The following is a 14665-nucleotide window of genomic DNA, read 5'->3' on the forward strand; positions in this document are numbered from 1 at the left end:
GCACAGCAGTGCAATCAACCCAATATACTGTACTACACCTATACCATACCAGTCCTTAAAAGGACTTTTGTGGACCTAATAGCTAGCAATGTGTCACTAAAGTCTCTCCCTGCTCCACACAGCGTCCTGTCCCTACACTGAAATAAGACCGAATGTAAAATGGCCGCCAGATCAGGTCTATTTATAAGGTAGGGGGAATGTCCAATTGTCCATGTGCTGAAATGTCTCAATTGGCTGTCCTGTACCCCATGATGGATGTGTCATCGTGGGTCAAAGTTCTTTCACACTGTAAACACATATGTCCTCCGGGCGAACAGCGGCAATAGTCCGCCGATTGGGCGAATCACGAACCCCCAAAATTTGACGTGAAACGACCGCCGGGCAAACAGTTCAGCCATCCATAGTGTTTGTTACTCCAACACTTCAGAATCGTATACCTGACATATATACAGGGGTGTGTGGGGCTGATATTTAATGTATACACATACAGGTGTGTGTGTGTGTGTGTGTATATATATATATATATATATATATATATTTATATTGTGTGTGTGTGTGTGTGTGTGTATATATATATATATATATATATATATATATATAGTGTGTGTGGGAAGGGGGGGAGGCTGATATATATATACAGGTGTGTGTGTGTGTGGGAAGGGGGGGGGCGCTGACATATATACAGATGTGAGGAGGGTGGACATATATACAGGATTGAGGGGGCTGAGTGCGTACAGGTGAGGTGGCCTTTGTGCGGTTTCAGTAGGATGGCCCGTGGGCATGCCAGGGGGAATGTTGGTTGGTGGTCAGGCTGGGGGGGGGGGGAGGGGGGATAATATTTTTTTTTATCTATACAAAAATGTTTTGCCTTTCATTTCTATTTTGGGTTGTTTTACCAGGTGATCGTTTACAATCCCTTTAACTGTAGCTTTCCTGACATGTGACTCTTTGGTCCTGAGTCTCCTCCTCTGTTTACCTCCTGTATTGGTTCTTTTTCAGGTGTTTGTTACTGGCTGCATGATGGGGACACTTCCTATTGGCTGAATAGCGGCGTGGTCAGGATCAAGGAGAAGGTTGATGTCAGCAGAGGGGACTGGTGGTCCGAGGAAGCCATTGCAGTGCTGGATAAGCAGTCCCCCTTCTTGGAAATGACCTTGGTTTGGGACCTAGTAAGAAGACCACTTAGACTGGCAGGATGGGTTGCAGGAGGATAAGAGGGATGGCTGGTAGGAAGATAAATTTTGCCTGGACTGGGGCTTCAACCAGCTTTTTTGGTATTAAATGGTCCTGATCTTTTTAAATGGGATTGTGGTGAAGGTGTATCCTTTCCTTAAATCTGGAGAGTAGGGATGAGCTCGGGGGTGGTTGGCTTTTAGTCCGAACCCACCTGAGCAAACGGCGGCCACCTGAGAGCTGTGAGATGCTCTGAAATAAGGTAGAAATAGGAGTCTTTTTTTTATATAACAGACACTGGGACACATAATGTTGTTTTGCAGAGGGGATTGTATGGTTATACTGTAGTTAGAGAGCAGAGCTGCGGATGATGGAGGCACATAAACTGACCACGGTGTCGGGTCAGCAGCCATAATAAACTGTGGTCAGTTTACAGGGGGGCGGGCAGAACCAGGCAGGATCAGACAGGCTTTTTAGGTTATACAAGGGGCCAAATTACACAGCACAAGCACTGCGCTGTATAACATCCTTTACCACGTCCCATCCGGCCTATAGCAGAATGACGGCTGGGTGGTGGTTCAGTTATCCTGACTGGGTGTCATATGATGTCCAGCAGGATAACTGCCACCGCACGCCTATCGGTGAGATCGGTGGTGCGGTGTATCAGTCTGAAACACCACTACACCAATCTTGGTAAAGAGCCTCTGACGTAGGCTCTTTACCACGTGATCAGCTGTGTCCAATCACGGCTGATCACGATGTAAACAGGAAGAGCTGTTTATTGGCTTTTCCTCACTCGCGTCTAACAGACACGAGTAGAGGAGAGCCGATCAGCTGTTCTCCTGACAGGCGGGGTCTGTGCTGATTATCAACACAGGACCACCAGGATGCCGCCAGGACCACCAAGGATTGCCACCACATTGGACCGCCAGGTATGCCACCCTAGACCATCAGGGAAATGCCAATCAGTGCCAATCTCCAAGGCCTGCCAGTGATGCTTATCAGTGCCCAGCAGAGTCGCCTATCATTGCCACCCATAAGTACCCATCACTGTTGCCGATCAGTGCCCATCAGTGTCACCCATGAGTGCTACCTATCAATGCCCATGAGTGCTGCATATCAGTACCACCCATCAGTGCTGCCTATCAGTGCCCGTCAGTGCCACCTCATTGGAGCCACCTTATCAGTGCCCATCAGTGAAGGAGAAAACTTACTTATTTACAAAATTTAATAACGGAAACAAAAGAAACTTTTTTTTTTCCCAAAAAAATTTGGGTCTTTTTTTTTATTTAGCAAAAAATAAAAAACACAGAGGTGATCAAATACCATGAAAAGAAATCTCTATTTGTGGGAACAAAATGATAAAAATTTAGTTTGGGTACAGTCAGGGCAGGACTTAGGGTGGTGGGGGCCCCTGGTCTTGCGTCACTTTCGGGTCCTACCTTCTATACATTATCGTATATACCGGCAGTTTAGGATGGAATTTTAAGGAAAAAAACTTTTAGGAGGGAAGATTAAGGAAAAACTTACATTTAAATGCCCATCAATGCAGCCTTATCAGTGTCCATCTGCAGCCCTGTCCCAGTGTCATTTGCAGTCTTGAATTTTAAAAGTGGAGATACAAAGTCCTGTGTATCTCAGCGGCTCTCGGCAGTGTAACAACATATTCGGTGAGCCATCGCAGTTTGCTGTCGCCGCCATCTTGGTACACCCATACTCGTCCACAGTAAGGATACACTAAGAAGGGGTAAAGCGGACATGTTGTTACACCCACCGGAGTTTTGCATTTTACACGTATTTATAACAGTAAAGTCAGTTTATATAGTGAATTACAGGACTTAGAACTCCGTCTGGCTACTTAGATCTTGAATTTAAAAAGCAACGGCAACCCTGCTCATCTCACAGGTTTGCTAATCTGACCGAAGTTCGCTGCTTTTAAAATTCAACATCTAAATAGTCAGACGGAGTTGTAAGTACTGTATTTCACTATATACTAACTTTAATGTTATAAATACATGTAAAATGCAAAACTCCGGTGGGTGTAATAACATGTCCGCTTTACCCCTTCTTAGTGTATCCTTACTGTGGACGAGTGTGGGGTGTAGCAAGATGGCAGCGGAGCCGATAGTAGCCGAGTGTACTCGGCTCGGCTCACAGTCACGCCCAGTCCCTGTGTCATTTCCATCATAGGGCGGGACTGGGCGTTACTGTGAGCGGAGTTGAGCCGAGTACACTCGGCTATGTATCTCGGCGGGGCCCATGGTCTTGAGCCCAGTCAAGCCCAATGGTAAGTCCAGCCCTGGGTACAGTGTAGCATGACCACGCAATTGCCATTTAACCAGCGATAACGCTGAAAGCTGAAAATTGGCTTGGGCAGGAAGGGGGTGTAAGTGCCTGGTATTGAAGTGGTTAAGGAAACGGGATTCATTTTTTTTTTTTTTGGGTAACAAACACTTTCAATTCCCCAAAATGCCACACATCACTAGTTGTTACTTTAGCCCCACTTCACACTGTCACATTGCACGTGATCAACACAGGAATTGCATCGCGAATTGAATAGCTCAAATCGCATACATTTGCATGAAAAGGGTGCGGGCAGCTTTCATTATTTGAACCGGATGAATAAACACCCATGTGATCTGGTTCAGGCAAACACTGTTTTGTGATCTGCTTATGGGGTGTCATTAATGTTTGACACCCGCAGCAGATCACATGAACGCAGTGCGATTGCTATGTGGTGCAGGAAATGCACAGGAATTGCTGAGTTTCCCGCATTGCATCAGTGTGAAGCAGCCAGTGCTTAACGGAAGCGGCTATTGAAAATAACCTTTGAAATGAAATGATCATGTTTAAGCTTCCATGAGATTTCAGTGATTGCTGTATTAAATATATTTTTTGGTGGATGCGGAAATCGTCTACAAACCAGAAATTGGAAACGGCTCCTTCAATAGTGTGGATTTCTAACCAATGTCTGTCCTACTCGTACAGATAATACATTTCCTAGAAATCAGAAGCAGAACCCAGATCAGTTAACCGCGGCATCACCTTCTAACATTGGCTGTCATAGCACATTAATCATAACTTTAAAATGGCTGCGAGGATAACAATTCAACTTGCAGGGAACCGTGTTAACTAGGACAAAACAAACTTTTTTTTTTCCGGTTTCGATTACATGTGTTAATTTGTATCCTGTCCCTAAAGTACTCTCCAGCCGCTATTCCGTCAGATTCGGCGCACCGTCGGAATGTGTAACGGAAGTGACGTTTCCTCGCCGCCATCTTGCTACACCCCGCACCCGTCCACACTAAGGATACACGGAGAAGGGGCAAGCGGCCATCTTCTTACACCCACCGGTATTTTGCATTTTACCCTTATTTATAACAGTAGTTATAAAGCGAAATACAGTATTTAGAACTCCTTTTCAATGTTTAGATGTTGAATTCTAGCAGGCAACTTCTTTCAGATTAGAAAACCTGTGAGATGAACAGGCTTGCGCTGCTATTAAAATTCAACATCTAAACAGTCAGGTGGAGTTCCAAGTGCGTATTTCACTATATAAACTCAGTTTACTGTTATAAATGCGCCTAAAGTGCAAAACTCCGGTGGGTGTAACAAGATGGCCGCTTGCCCCTTCACAGTGTATTCTTACTGTGAAGTGTGGGGTGTAGCAAGATAGCGAAAACGAAACGTCACTTCCGTTACACATACCGACGGAACACCGCTCATAAGTTGCTTTGAGCTGCGACAGGAGGAAAAAGTTACAACGTAGTCAGCGATTGGCTAAGAAGCTTGTAGGCTGATAGCAGGGAGGATGCACATGCCTATTGGTTAGGGCGTTTCACTGCTGATGTCATTTGGGTATTTCCGATGCGCTGTAAGGGATTGTCTATCAATGTTTGTAAGGGGGGCGTGGGCACAAGCAAGGAAGAGTGGATTTGGGTAAACTAAACAGCGAACGGGAAGGCTTGCTGGAAAACCTACCGGGAGAGAACGTGTGCGCTGTGCGGGGCTCTGTACGGTCTAGTCAGAGGGAGTGACTGACACCGGGAGCTGAAATGGACGGTAAGAGCGGCTGGAGGAGTCCAAGTGCGGGAAGGCTGAGGACGGGCCCGGGGAGGCTGGGAGGTTGTGGAGTCCCGGGCTTGTTATTACTGATCTGGAATGACTAGAATTCATGGTGTATACAGAGCAATACAGACACTGGCAGGGCTGACACCTCACCACAGGCGGCACAAGGCTCCTTATCCTGGGAGAGTCATTCCAGTCATGGCAGGCCTGAGGAGGAGCTGGACACCCCAATGGGCCAGGTGATATAAATGCAGCGCTTACCCCCGAAGGAGCTGCTGAATTTCTCTGGGCCTATCGATTACCTCCGCCGCTCATACTCGTTGTCCTCGTCTAGGGGTTCCTAGGGTTGATGACCCAGTAAATGTAGAGACCGACACTTAAAACAGTTGAACAAACTCAGTCTCTAAGTTGGGAATAGAGACTATCAGGGTAGAGTTTAGCTTAGGTGCTTGGAACTGCTGGCTTCAATAAAAGTCTCTCACTGTACACAATCCAGGGAACAGCCGCTTGCAACTGGATTCTTCAACTGTTGGCTAAATCCTTAAGTTTGAGTTTAGCAGCCAACAGGTAATTCTAGCTTTTCAAAGTCTCTCACACAGACTTGGTTGGAAACTTATTTACAACTGGAAGAGTAGAAGTAGGAACCTTTCTTACTGTACCAGAATCTTTCAGCCGGTCGGGCGATAACGTAAGAATTGTGGCTTCAATGTCCATTGCGGCTCAGCTTCCAGGCTCTTACCGAGCAGCCAGCCTTGTGCATGGCTCTCTTACTGAAGAGTCCTCCCCCTGGTCGTGTGTAGAGTTGCTGGGCCTCTCCAAACCCGAGACGGCACCGGAACACTTTAGAATCCTCCTTCCAGTTACTGTACCATGAACTAGCCAGTTCTGAGGCTTGGAAACAAATGGATCCGCACCCCAGGCCATGAGGGCCCCGGGGGGGCTGGTCAGGAGGACCAGGACCACGGAGTCCGCAACAACTTCTGGACTAGAACCCCGAACCTAGAGTTGCCACCTCATCCCTTTTAAACCCGAACACCTATGAATTACACAGGTTCTGAGACTAATTTAGTGCAGATAAAACACCATGTGAGTTTAATTGCCACCTTAATCAGCCACAGAACCTGTGTAATTCATAAGTGTTTGGGTTTAAAGGGATGAGGTGGCAACTCTACCTGAACCACGTGATTTCGGCAATGGAATGGCTGTGACTGCAATTGTCACAGAGCAGCGCTGTGGGCACTACAGATGCAGCCCACAGTGCTGCTGCCATCCCACTTCTCCCCTCCACTGTACAGATCTGTACACAGAGGGGAGAGAGGAGCGGCGTTGTCATGACACCGCTTTGTTTACAGGTTATTGTAAATGCCGACGGGTGCACCAAGATGGCCGCCGCTCCGGAACTAGGCCAAAGCCGCGGAGCCGTTGCACCCCCTACACAGCGCGACTCCCTCACGCATATGTGGGAGTGAGGTCCGCTTGGCCATTCAAACGATTGGAGCCCGGGAACCTGGAAGACCCAAGTGAAGATGAAGGGCTTTGTTTTAAAGGAGAAGTTCACCTTTTCATAAAAAATTAGGCTGCTTTTCACACTGAACGTGCAGGCTGTTAGCAGTAAAGTGCTTCTCATTTTAGTGGCGCTTTACTGCTGTTTAACCACTTGCCTACTGGGCAATTGCACCCCTTCATGCCCAAGCCATTTTTTAGCTTTTAGCGCTGTTGCACTTTGACAATTGTGCGGTCGTGTTATGTTTTTTTTTTTTTTTTTGTCAGTAAATTTTGTAATTAAGTGTTTTTTCGCCTTCACTGATGTCCACTGATAGGCTGAACTGGTGGGCATTGATGAGGTGGCACTGATGAGGAAGCACTAATATGCCACACTGATAGGTGGCATTGATTGGCAGCACTGATAGGCGTCACTGACTGGCATCGCTAATGGGCACTGGTGAAACTTTTGTGAGCAGTGGTGGGAACTGATAGCTGGCTTTGGTGGGCACTGCCGTCATTTGACAGTGGGCAGGGAGCAAGCAGTTAAATGGTGCTTTTGCACCACTAGTGGAGTACTTTTAACTCCAAAGAAAGGGGTTAAAAATTCCCGCGTTGCAGCACTTCCTTCAGAATTGCTTTTCAAGCGCTTCAGAGGTGCTGCTCATTCATTTCAATGGGGAGCGCTCCCAAACCACCCCAAAGATGCAACTTGCATGACTTTCTAACGCCCCGCAAATGCATTGGCTGGATGTGAAAGCGCCCATTGCGATGAATGGGTGTCAGTTTTCAGGTGCTTTACAGGCGCTATTTCTAGAGCTAAAATGCCTGAAACTTGCCTCAGTGTGAAAGGGGTCTAAATGCAGTTTTGTTTTTGTAAAAAAAGTGCATTTATTTTTTTCTAGGGAGCCTGCAGAGCATTGCACCTGCAATCAGCAGATCATGGGTGCAATACAGGGATCCTGCAGACTCTCAAGATAGCTGTGAGACTGTACCTTGTTGGGGCAAATAGTTACTTGAGAGCAGGAAGAATCCATGAACTACAAAGGAGCTCACCAGTGCCCCACAGCTTATTGAGAACTACAAGTGGTCATTTACAATGGCTGACAGTTGTAGTTCATTCATTCACAGGAAAATGAATGAATTATGCAGCTGAGTGGGTGGAGCACCACACAGCCGCGTTCCTTTAAAGATGTGACAGCAGGTGAGGGGAGATCGATGGAATTGGTGGCAGGAGCTGGAACATGGTACGTGTTTATCCGTTTTATCAGTTTACTACCGCTTGAAGGTGTGCTGTGGTATCTGGCACCAAGGTGTCATTAGTAGATCCTTTACGTCCTATAAGTTGTGAGGTGGGGCCTCCATGGATCAGACTTGTTTTGTCAGTATATCCTACAGATGCCCAATTGGGTTCTGGTGAATTTGGAGGCCAAGTCAACATCTCCAAACTCATTGTGTTCCTCAAACCATTCTTGAACCATTTTTGCAGTGTGGCAAGGTATATTCTCCTGCTGAAAGAGGCCACTGCCATCAGGGAATACTGTTTCCATGAAGGAATGGACTCGGTCACCAACAATGTTTAGGTAGGTGGTATGAGTTAATTAAAATCCACATGACTGCAGGATCCAAGGTTTCCCAGCAGAACATTGTCCAAAGCATCACACTGGCTTTGCCTGCTTGCCTTGTTCCAGGGTGGATTTGATTTAAATTGCTAGTAAAAAGGCTTGATTTAACAGCTTCCTGACCAGCACACGCCCATTTACGTAGGCAGAATTGCACTGGTGGGCAGAAGGGTGTACAGGTACTTCCCCTTTAAGAAGCGGCGATGCGGTCGTGCGCCCGCCACATTCTCCGTAACCGTGGGTCCCGCGAACTAAATGTCTGCTGGGTGCCCACGATTGCGTCACGGAGAAGTAGAACGGGGCGATGGTTTCCCCACTCTGCCTAGTGACAGGACCGAGATCACTGCTCTCGATGACAGAGCAGTGATCACTGTCATGTGTGTTGTAGCCCCTCCCCCCACAGTTAGAATCACTCCCTAGGAGACACGTAACCCCTTCAACGTCACCTAGTGGCTAACCCCTTCACTACCAGTGTAACTCACACAGTAATCAATGCATTTTTATAGCACTGATTGCTGTATAAATGACAATGGTTTCAAAAGTGTCTGATCTGTCCACCATAATGGCACAGTCCCGATAAAAATCGCAGATTGCTGCCATTACTAATAAAAACAAACATTAATAATGCCATAAAGCTATCCCCCATTTTGTTAGCGCTATAAATTTTGCGCAAGCAAATCAATATACGCTTATTGCAATATTTTTAGTTAAAAAAAAAAAAAAAAATGTAGAAGAACATATTGACCTAAACTGAGGAAATTTTTTTTGTATATATTTTTGGGGGATATTTATTATAGCAGAAAGTAAATAGTGCTCTTTTTTTTTTTTTTTTACCAAAATTGTCACGTTCTTTTGTTTTTATAGTGCAAAAAATAAAAACCGCGGAGGTGATCAAATGCCACCAAAAGAAAGCTCTATTTGCGGTGGAAAAAAGAACGTCTATTTGTTTGGGTACAATATCGCATGACCGTGCAATTGTCATCTAAAGCGACAGTGCTGTAATAAAAAGTGTTCTGGTCAGGAAGGGGGTAAATTCTTCCAGGACTGAAGTGGTTAAATCAACTCGATTTAAATCATGATTTTTAAAGAGCAACTATCATTTGTCCCACAGCAGCTCCTCCTCTGACCCGTGGTTTGACTCGCCGACAGTCCCATTCACTTTAATGGGACGGCTGGTGAGGGATGTGGCAACAGCAGGCGAGTGGATGCCCTCTAACAAGCGCTGACATAATGGATCTGAAATGACAGGTGCTCTTTAAATGTAAGGACTCATTCTTGCTGATAGTTAGAATCCTTAAACGCTGGACTGCCCACTGCACATTTACTGCGGCAGGGCGTACCAGCACGTTGTTTCCGCCTCGGTGATTGGACACGTCGGGAGCCAATCGGTGCATCCGATGGCCACTAGGACCTGCTAATTGTTTGCCGGAGAGGCAGAACTGCTGTCTGCCTATGTAAACAAGGTAGATGTTCCTCTCTGACAGACGGTCTGATCAGGAACACAGATTTCTTTTCCTCCAGTATTTGCAAACAAAATGAAGGTTTCCTAGTTAGAATAAAAAGCTGTCGGGTTAGTAAAACAGCGATATCAGAACCGATATTAACCACTTGCCGCCCGCCCTATAACAAATAGACGGTGGCAAAGTGGTTGCATAATCCTGACCGGACGTCATATGGCGTGATCAGGATTATGAGCCGCTGCACGCCCCCGGGGGCGCGCATCGCGGCGATCGTTGTTGCGGGGTGTCAGTCTGACACCCGGCAATTACGATCTCGGTAAAGAGTCTCCGACGGAGACTCTTTACCATGTGATCAGCCGTGTCCAATCACGGCTGATCACAGTGTAAATGGGAAGAGCCGGTGATCGGCTTTTCCTCACTCGCGTCTGTCAGACGCGAGTAGAGGAGAGCCGATCGGCTGCTCCTCTGACGGGGGGGGGGGGGGTCTGTGCTGATCGATTATCAGCACAGCCCCCCCCCCCCCCCCCCCCCCCCGAGGATGCCCACACTGGACCACCAGGGACGCCACCAGACCACCGGGGATGCCCAGGACAAGGTATGCCACCCTAGACCACCAGGGATTCCAGTCAGTGCCACAATGGATGCCAATCAGTGCCCACAATGGGCATCACTGGCATGCATTATTGATTGGCACTGATTGGCATCCATTAGTACAATATATTATAATACAATGCCACCCACCTGTGCCGCCTACCCATGCCCACCTGTGCCGCCTACCCATGCCAATCCGTGCCAGCTATCAGTGCCAATTTGTGTCGCCCATCCGTGCCACATATCGGTGTCCATCAGTGCCACTTCATCACTGCCGCCTTATCATTGCCCATCAGTGTAACCCATCAGTGCCCATCAGTGAAGGAGAAAACTTACTTATTTGCAAAGTTTTGAAACAAACAAAAAAAAAAACATTTTTTTTTTCAAAATTTTCGGTATTTTTTTATTTAGCAAAAAATAAACCGCAGAGGTGATCAAATACCACCAAAAGAAAGCTCTATTTGTGGGGAAAAAAATGATAAAAATTCATTTGGGTACAGTGTAGCATGACCGCGCAATTGTCATTCAAAGTGCGACAGCGCTGAAAGCTCAAAATTGGTCTGGGCAGGAAGGTGTTTAAGTGCCTGGTATTGAAGTGGTTAAGTTAATCACACATAGTTCAACTACTTAAATTATTTTATTTAATTAAAACAATAACCTTGCCAGTGCATGTTATCTCAGCTTGCAGAGCTTAGATTCATTGCATGAGTTTACCAAAAATGTAACCACTTCAATACCGGGCACTTAAAATTTTGAGCTTTCAGCGCTGTCGCACTTTGAATGACAAATTGCGCGGTCATGCTACACTGTACCCAAATTAAATTTTTATCATTTTTTTCCCACATATAGAGCTTTCTTTTGGTGGTATTTGATCACATCTGCGTTTTTTTTTATTTTTTGCTAAACAAATAAAAAAAAATACCGAAAATTTTGAAGAAAAAAAAAGTTTTTTGTTTGTTTCAAAACTTTGTAAATGAGTACCTTTTCTCCTTCACTGATAAGGTGGCACTGATAGGTGGCACGGATTGGCACAGATGGGCATGGATAGGCGGCACAGATGGGCATGGGTGGGCACTAATAGGCAGCACAGGTGGGCACTCATAGGCGGCATTGTATTGTTATACTGTACTAATGGATGCCAAACAATAATGCATGCCAATCAGTGATGCCCATTGTGGGAACTGATTGGCATCCATTGTGGGCACTGATTGGCATCCCTGGTGGTCTAGAGAGGATTACCTTTTGCTGGGCATCCCTGGTGTCTGGTGGTCCAGTGTGGGCATCCTTGGGGGGGGGGGGGGGGGGGGCTGTGCTGATAATCGATCAGCACAGACCCACCCCCTGTCAGAGGAGCAGCCGATCGGCTCTCCTCTACTCGCGTCTGACAGACGCGAGTGAGGAAAAGCCGGCTCTTCCTATTTACACGCATGGTAAAGAGTCTCCGTCGGAGACTCTTTACTGAGATCGTAGTTGCCGGGTGTCAGACTGACACCCCACAACAACGATCGCTGCGATGCGCGCCCCCGGGGGTGCGCAGCGGCTCATAATCCTGATCATGTCATATGACGTCCAATCAGGATTATGCAACCACTTTGCCACCATCAATTGCCTATAGGGCGGGCGGCAAGTGGTTAAAAAGCTCAATTTCATGCTGAATAAACTAAATCCTTACTGTATCCTAAATAGAAAACTATCTTTAGATAGATTTTTACTCCAAAAGCATTTTATGAAAATTAATTTGATTTTTTTTTTTTTTTTAATCAACCCTGCCTTGTTCCCATGCTGCATCTTGGTACCATCTCTTCCTCAGGTGAGAGATGCACACTCACTCAGCAATCCCCATGATGTAAAAGAAAACTTAATTCATTAGACCAGGTCACCTTCTTCCATTGCTCTGTGGGCCAGTTCTGATGCCCATTGTAGGCATTTTTGGAAACAGGTCAGCATGGGCACCCTGACTGGTATGTGGCTACACAGCCTCATTCACAACAAACTGTGTTGCCTATTTTTCTGCTTTCAACACATCAACTTCATGGACAAAATGTTTTCTTGCTGCCTGATATATCCCACTGACTTCGGATGCCATTGTAACAAGATAGTCAGTCGGTGTCATTCACTTAACCTGTCAGTGGTCATTAAGTTATGGCTGATTGGGGGTGGGCCTGTATTTCTGGGAGGAGTCTGAGGGGTACATATCCTTTCTCTCCTTGCTGATCCATTGTTTGCCTTGCGTTCAGGGTTACAAGTCACTTTTGGATTTGGCAGAGTGGCGGCTGGCTGCAGACGTCTCGTGGTGGTATCTCTCACAGGGGGGCTCATGCCGGGCAGCATTGGAGAGGGGAGCTGGCTGCCCATCCATCCACCTACTTATCCAGTGCTCATCCAGCATCTCAAAGGGGGTCCGCACCACAGTTTTTCTCCCGGTGCGCATGGTGGGCAGCATGGGGTGGATGAGAGGGTGCCCCCCCCACTTTTCCTCCCAGGCTCGCGCCGGTATCATCGGGGCAGTGCCACCCGATTGTCCACCCACTCTTCCTCCTGAGCCCATGCTAGCATCTGGGTGAGGGGGGGGGAGCAGGGGCATGCACACACTCCTCACAAGGTCACGCTGGCAACAAGAGGGGGGCTATTCACAAAGTCTCCCGGGGGCCATGCTGGTAGCATGGCGGGGAGGGAAGGCACTGATTCACCCCCAGCTCCTGCTTTTCCAACATTCCTGCAGGCAAGTTGGCATCCGTGTAGTCCACCAGTCTTATCAAGCCTTCTGGCTTAATATTTTGAGCCAAGTCATGTTCCTTGGCAGGGGCTGTGTGGGAATCCGGTCATCAGACAGCCCCGGCTGGAAGAATTTTTTATTTTTTTTTTCAGGCCTGCATGTGGGCCTCATCACCATCTCGTCAGTCTTTCCTGTGTAGTGTCTTGGTTTCAGCAGACAGTCGTACTTTCATAGCCGATCAAGGTACTGGAGGCAGTAATTTCCAAGAAGGGCTTGCTCTGGTTCTTCACCTTCGTTCGGTAGGTGGTGGGTCGTCCCACTGGTATGTCCAATGGCAAGTTTCCCATATCGCTTGTTACTTTTTGGCTGCCCTCTCTTCCTGCAGAAACATTTTTATAATGGTACTGTCCTGAGATTTCACGCTTCAGCAGTTGCTACAGTTTTGGGGGCTGTGTATTGCTTTCCAAGTTGATGTCACCAATGCTTGAACCTACTTCCATCAGACCTGCCGTTGGGAGTGCAAGATAATGGTGCATATGCCATTTCACCATTGGGTTACCTTTGGGTCAAAAGTAGTCCTTTCTTCGAAAACCTTTTCACCAGCACTCCATTTGGATCTTGGGTTCCTGAAAGGGGGGGGGGGTCAGGGGTTCAATTCATTTAGTTGATTTCCTGTTAGGTGGGAGACCCTGGTTACCGCCCGAGGATCTGCTGTCCCTCTCGGGGTGTTTGCTGAGCCAACGTCCTCTTGATGGCCCACAAGTGGTAGGTCCGCGCCATATATCCTTCTTTTCCTGGGGTCCATTCTAGCCTCCAAGAGGTTGATTGCGAGGTTGCCTGGGGAACTACGCAGGTATGTCAGACCATTCATTTTTCATACAATCCCCAGCCTGTTCCCACAAGGGGGGGGAGGTTTACAGTCACTTTGGTATGCTGAATCATGCCACAAAACTTATTCCCCAGGGTGCAGTCTGGCCCTTCTTCCCCTGTTTAGGGCTCGGACTCTGGTACCAGAAGTATGACCTGCTGAAATCATGTTTTCGGTGTGTCTGGTATGGTTTCTCCATGTTTAACGATGTATATTGCCATAGCGCATTGGCCTTATCTGCCAACTCCACCAAACATTTCCATAGGGTATCCAGCACTCCAGACTCCTGCCAGTTCGCCCCCCCCCCCCCCCCCCCCCCCCTTTTTAATTTTTTTTTTTTTTTTTTTTTTTTTTTTTTGCGACTTATCCTCTCACTTCTCCATACCAAGGATAGGTAGGTCAGGGGTTTGTGGAGATTTCAAAGGACTACTTAAACTGGTGTCTATTTTTTTGAAGTGTTCAATATTCTTCGGCCAGCCCTTGCTCCCTTTCCCCCACTTATCCTCTCATTACAAGCCAGTTTGTTCCCATGTCTAAGTTCTCGGGCATTAGACTTAATCCAATCATTTATGGGATGTGTATTTGGGTGCTGGGGAAGAGAAAGCGCTACTTTCTCTAGATGTATTAAGAGCGATCAGAGTCTATTTAAGGTTGACCGCTCAGGTTCGCAAAACACAGGTTTTGT

The 14665-nt window shown here is 47.0% G+C and overlaps 1 protein-coding gene across 3 annotated transcripts in view; it reads left to right on the top strand.

Moving 5' to 3' along the window:
• Positions 1–5002: 5002 nt before the first annotated feature.
• The window catches only part of RELA (RELA proto-oncogene, NF-kB subunit), a 102958-nt gene continuing 93295 nt past the window's right edge, over positions 5003–14665 (top strand). Inside the window, exon 1 of one of the 3 annotated variants that reach the window (XM_077456335.1) lies at positions 5003–5235. In XM_077456335.1, coding sequence (XP_077312461.1) covers positions 5229–5235 — 7 coding nt within the window. In that variant the 5' untranslated portion in view covers positions 5003–5228. The remainder of the gene's footprint in view (positions 5236–14665) is intronic. The other 2 variants (XM_077456343.1, XM_077456324.1) reach the window with 2 other exon arrangements.

The sequence above is a fragment of the Lithobates pipiens genome, unplaced genomic scaffold (assembly GCF_037356315.1).
Source record: "Lithobates pipiens isolate NorthernLeopardFrog02 unplaced genomic scaffold, aLitPip1_a1.2 Scaffold_10, whole genome shotgun sequence".
Lineage (NCBI taxonomy): Eukaryota > Metazoa > Chordata > Amphibia > Anura > Ranidae > Lithobates > Lithobates pipiens.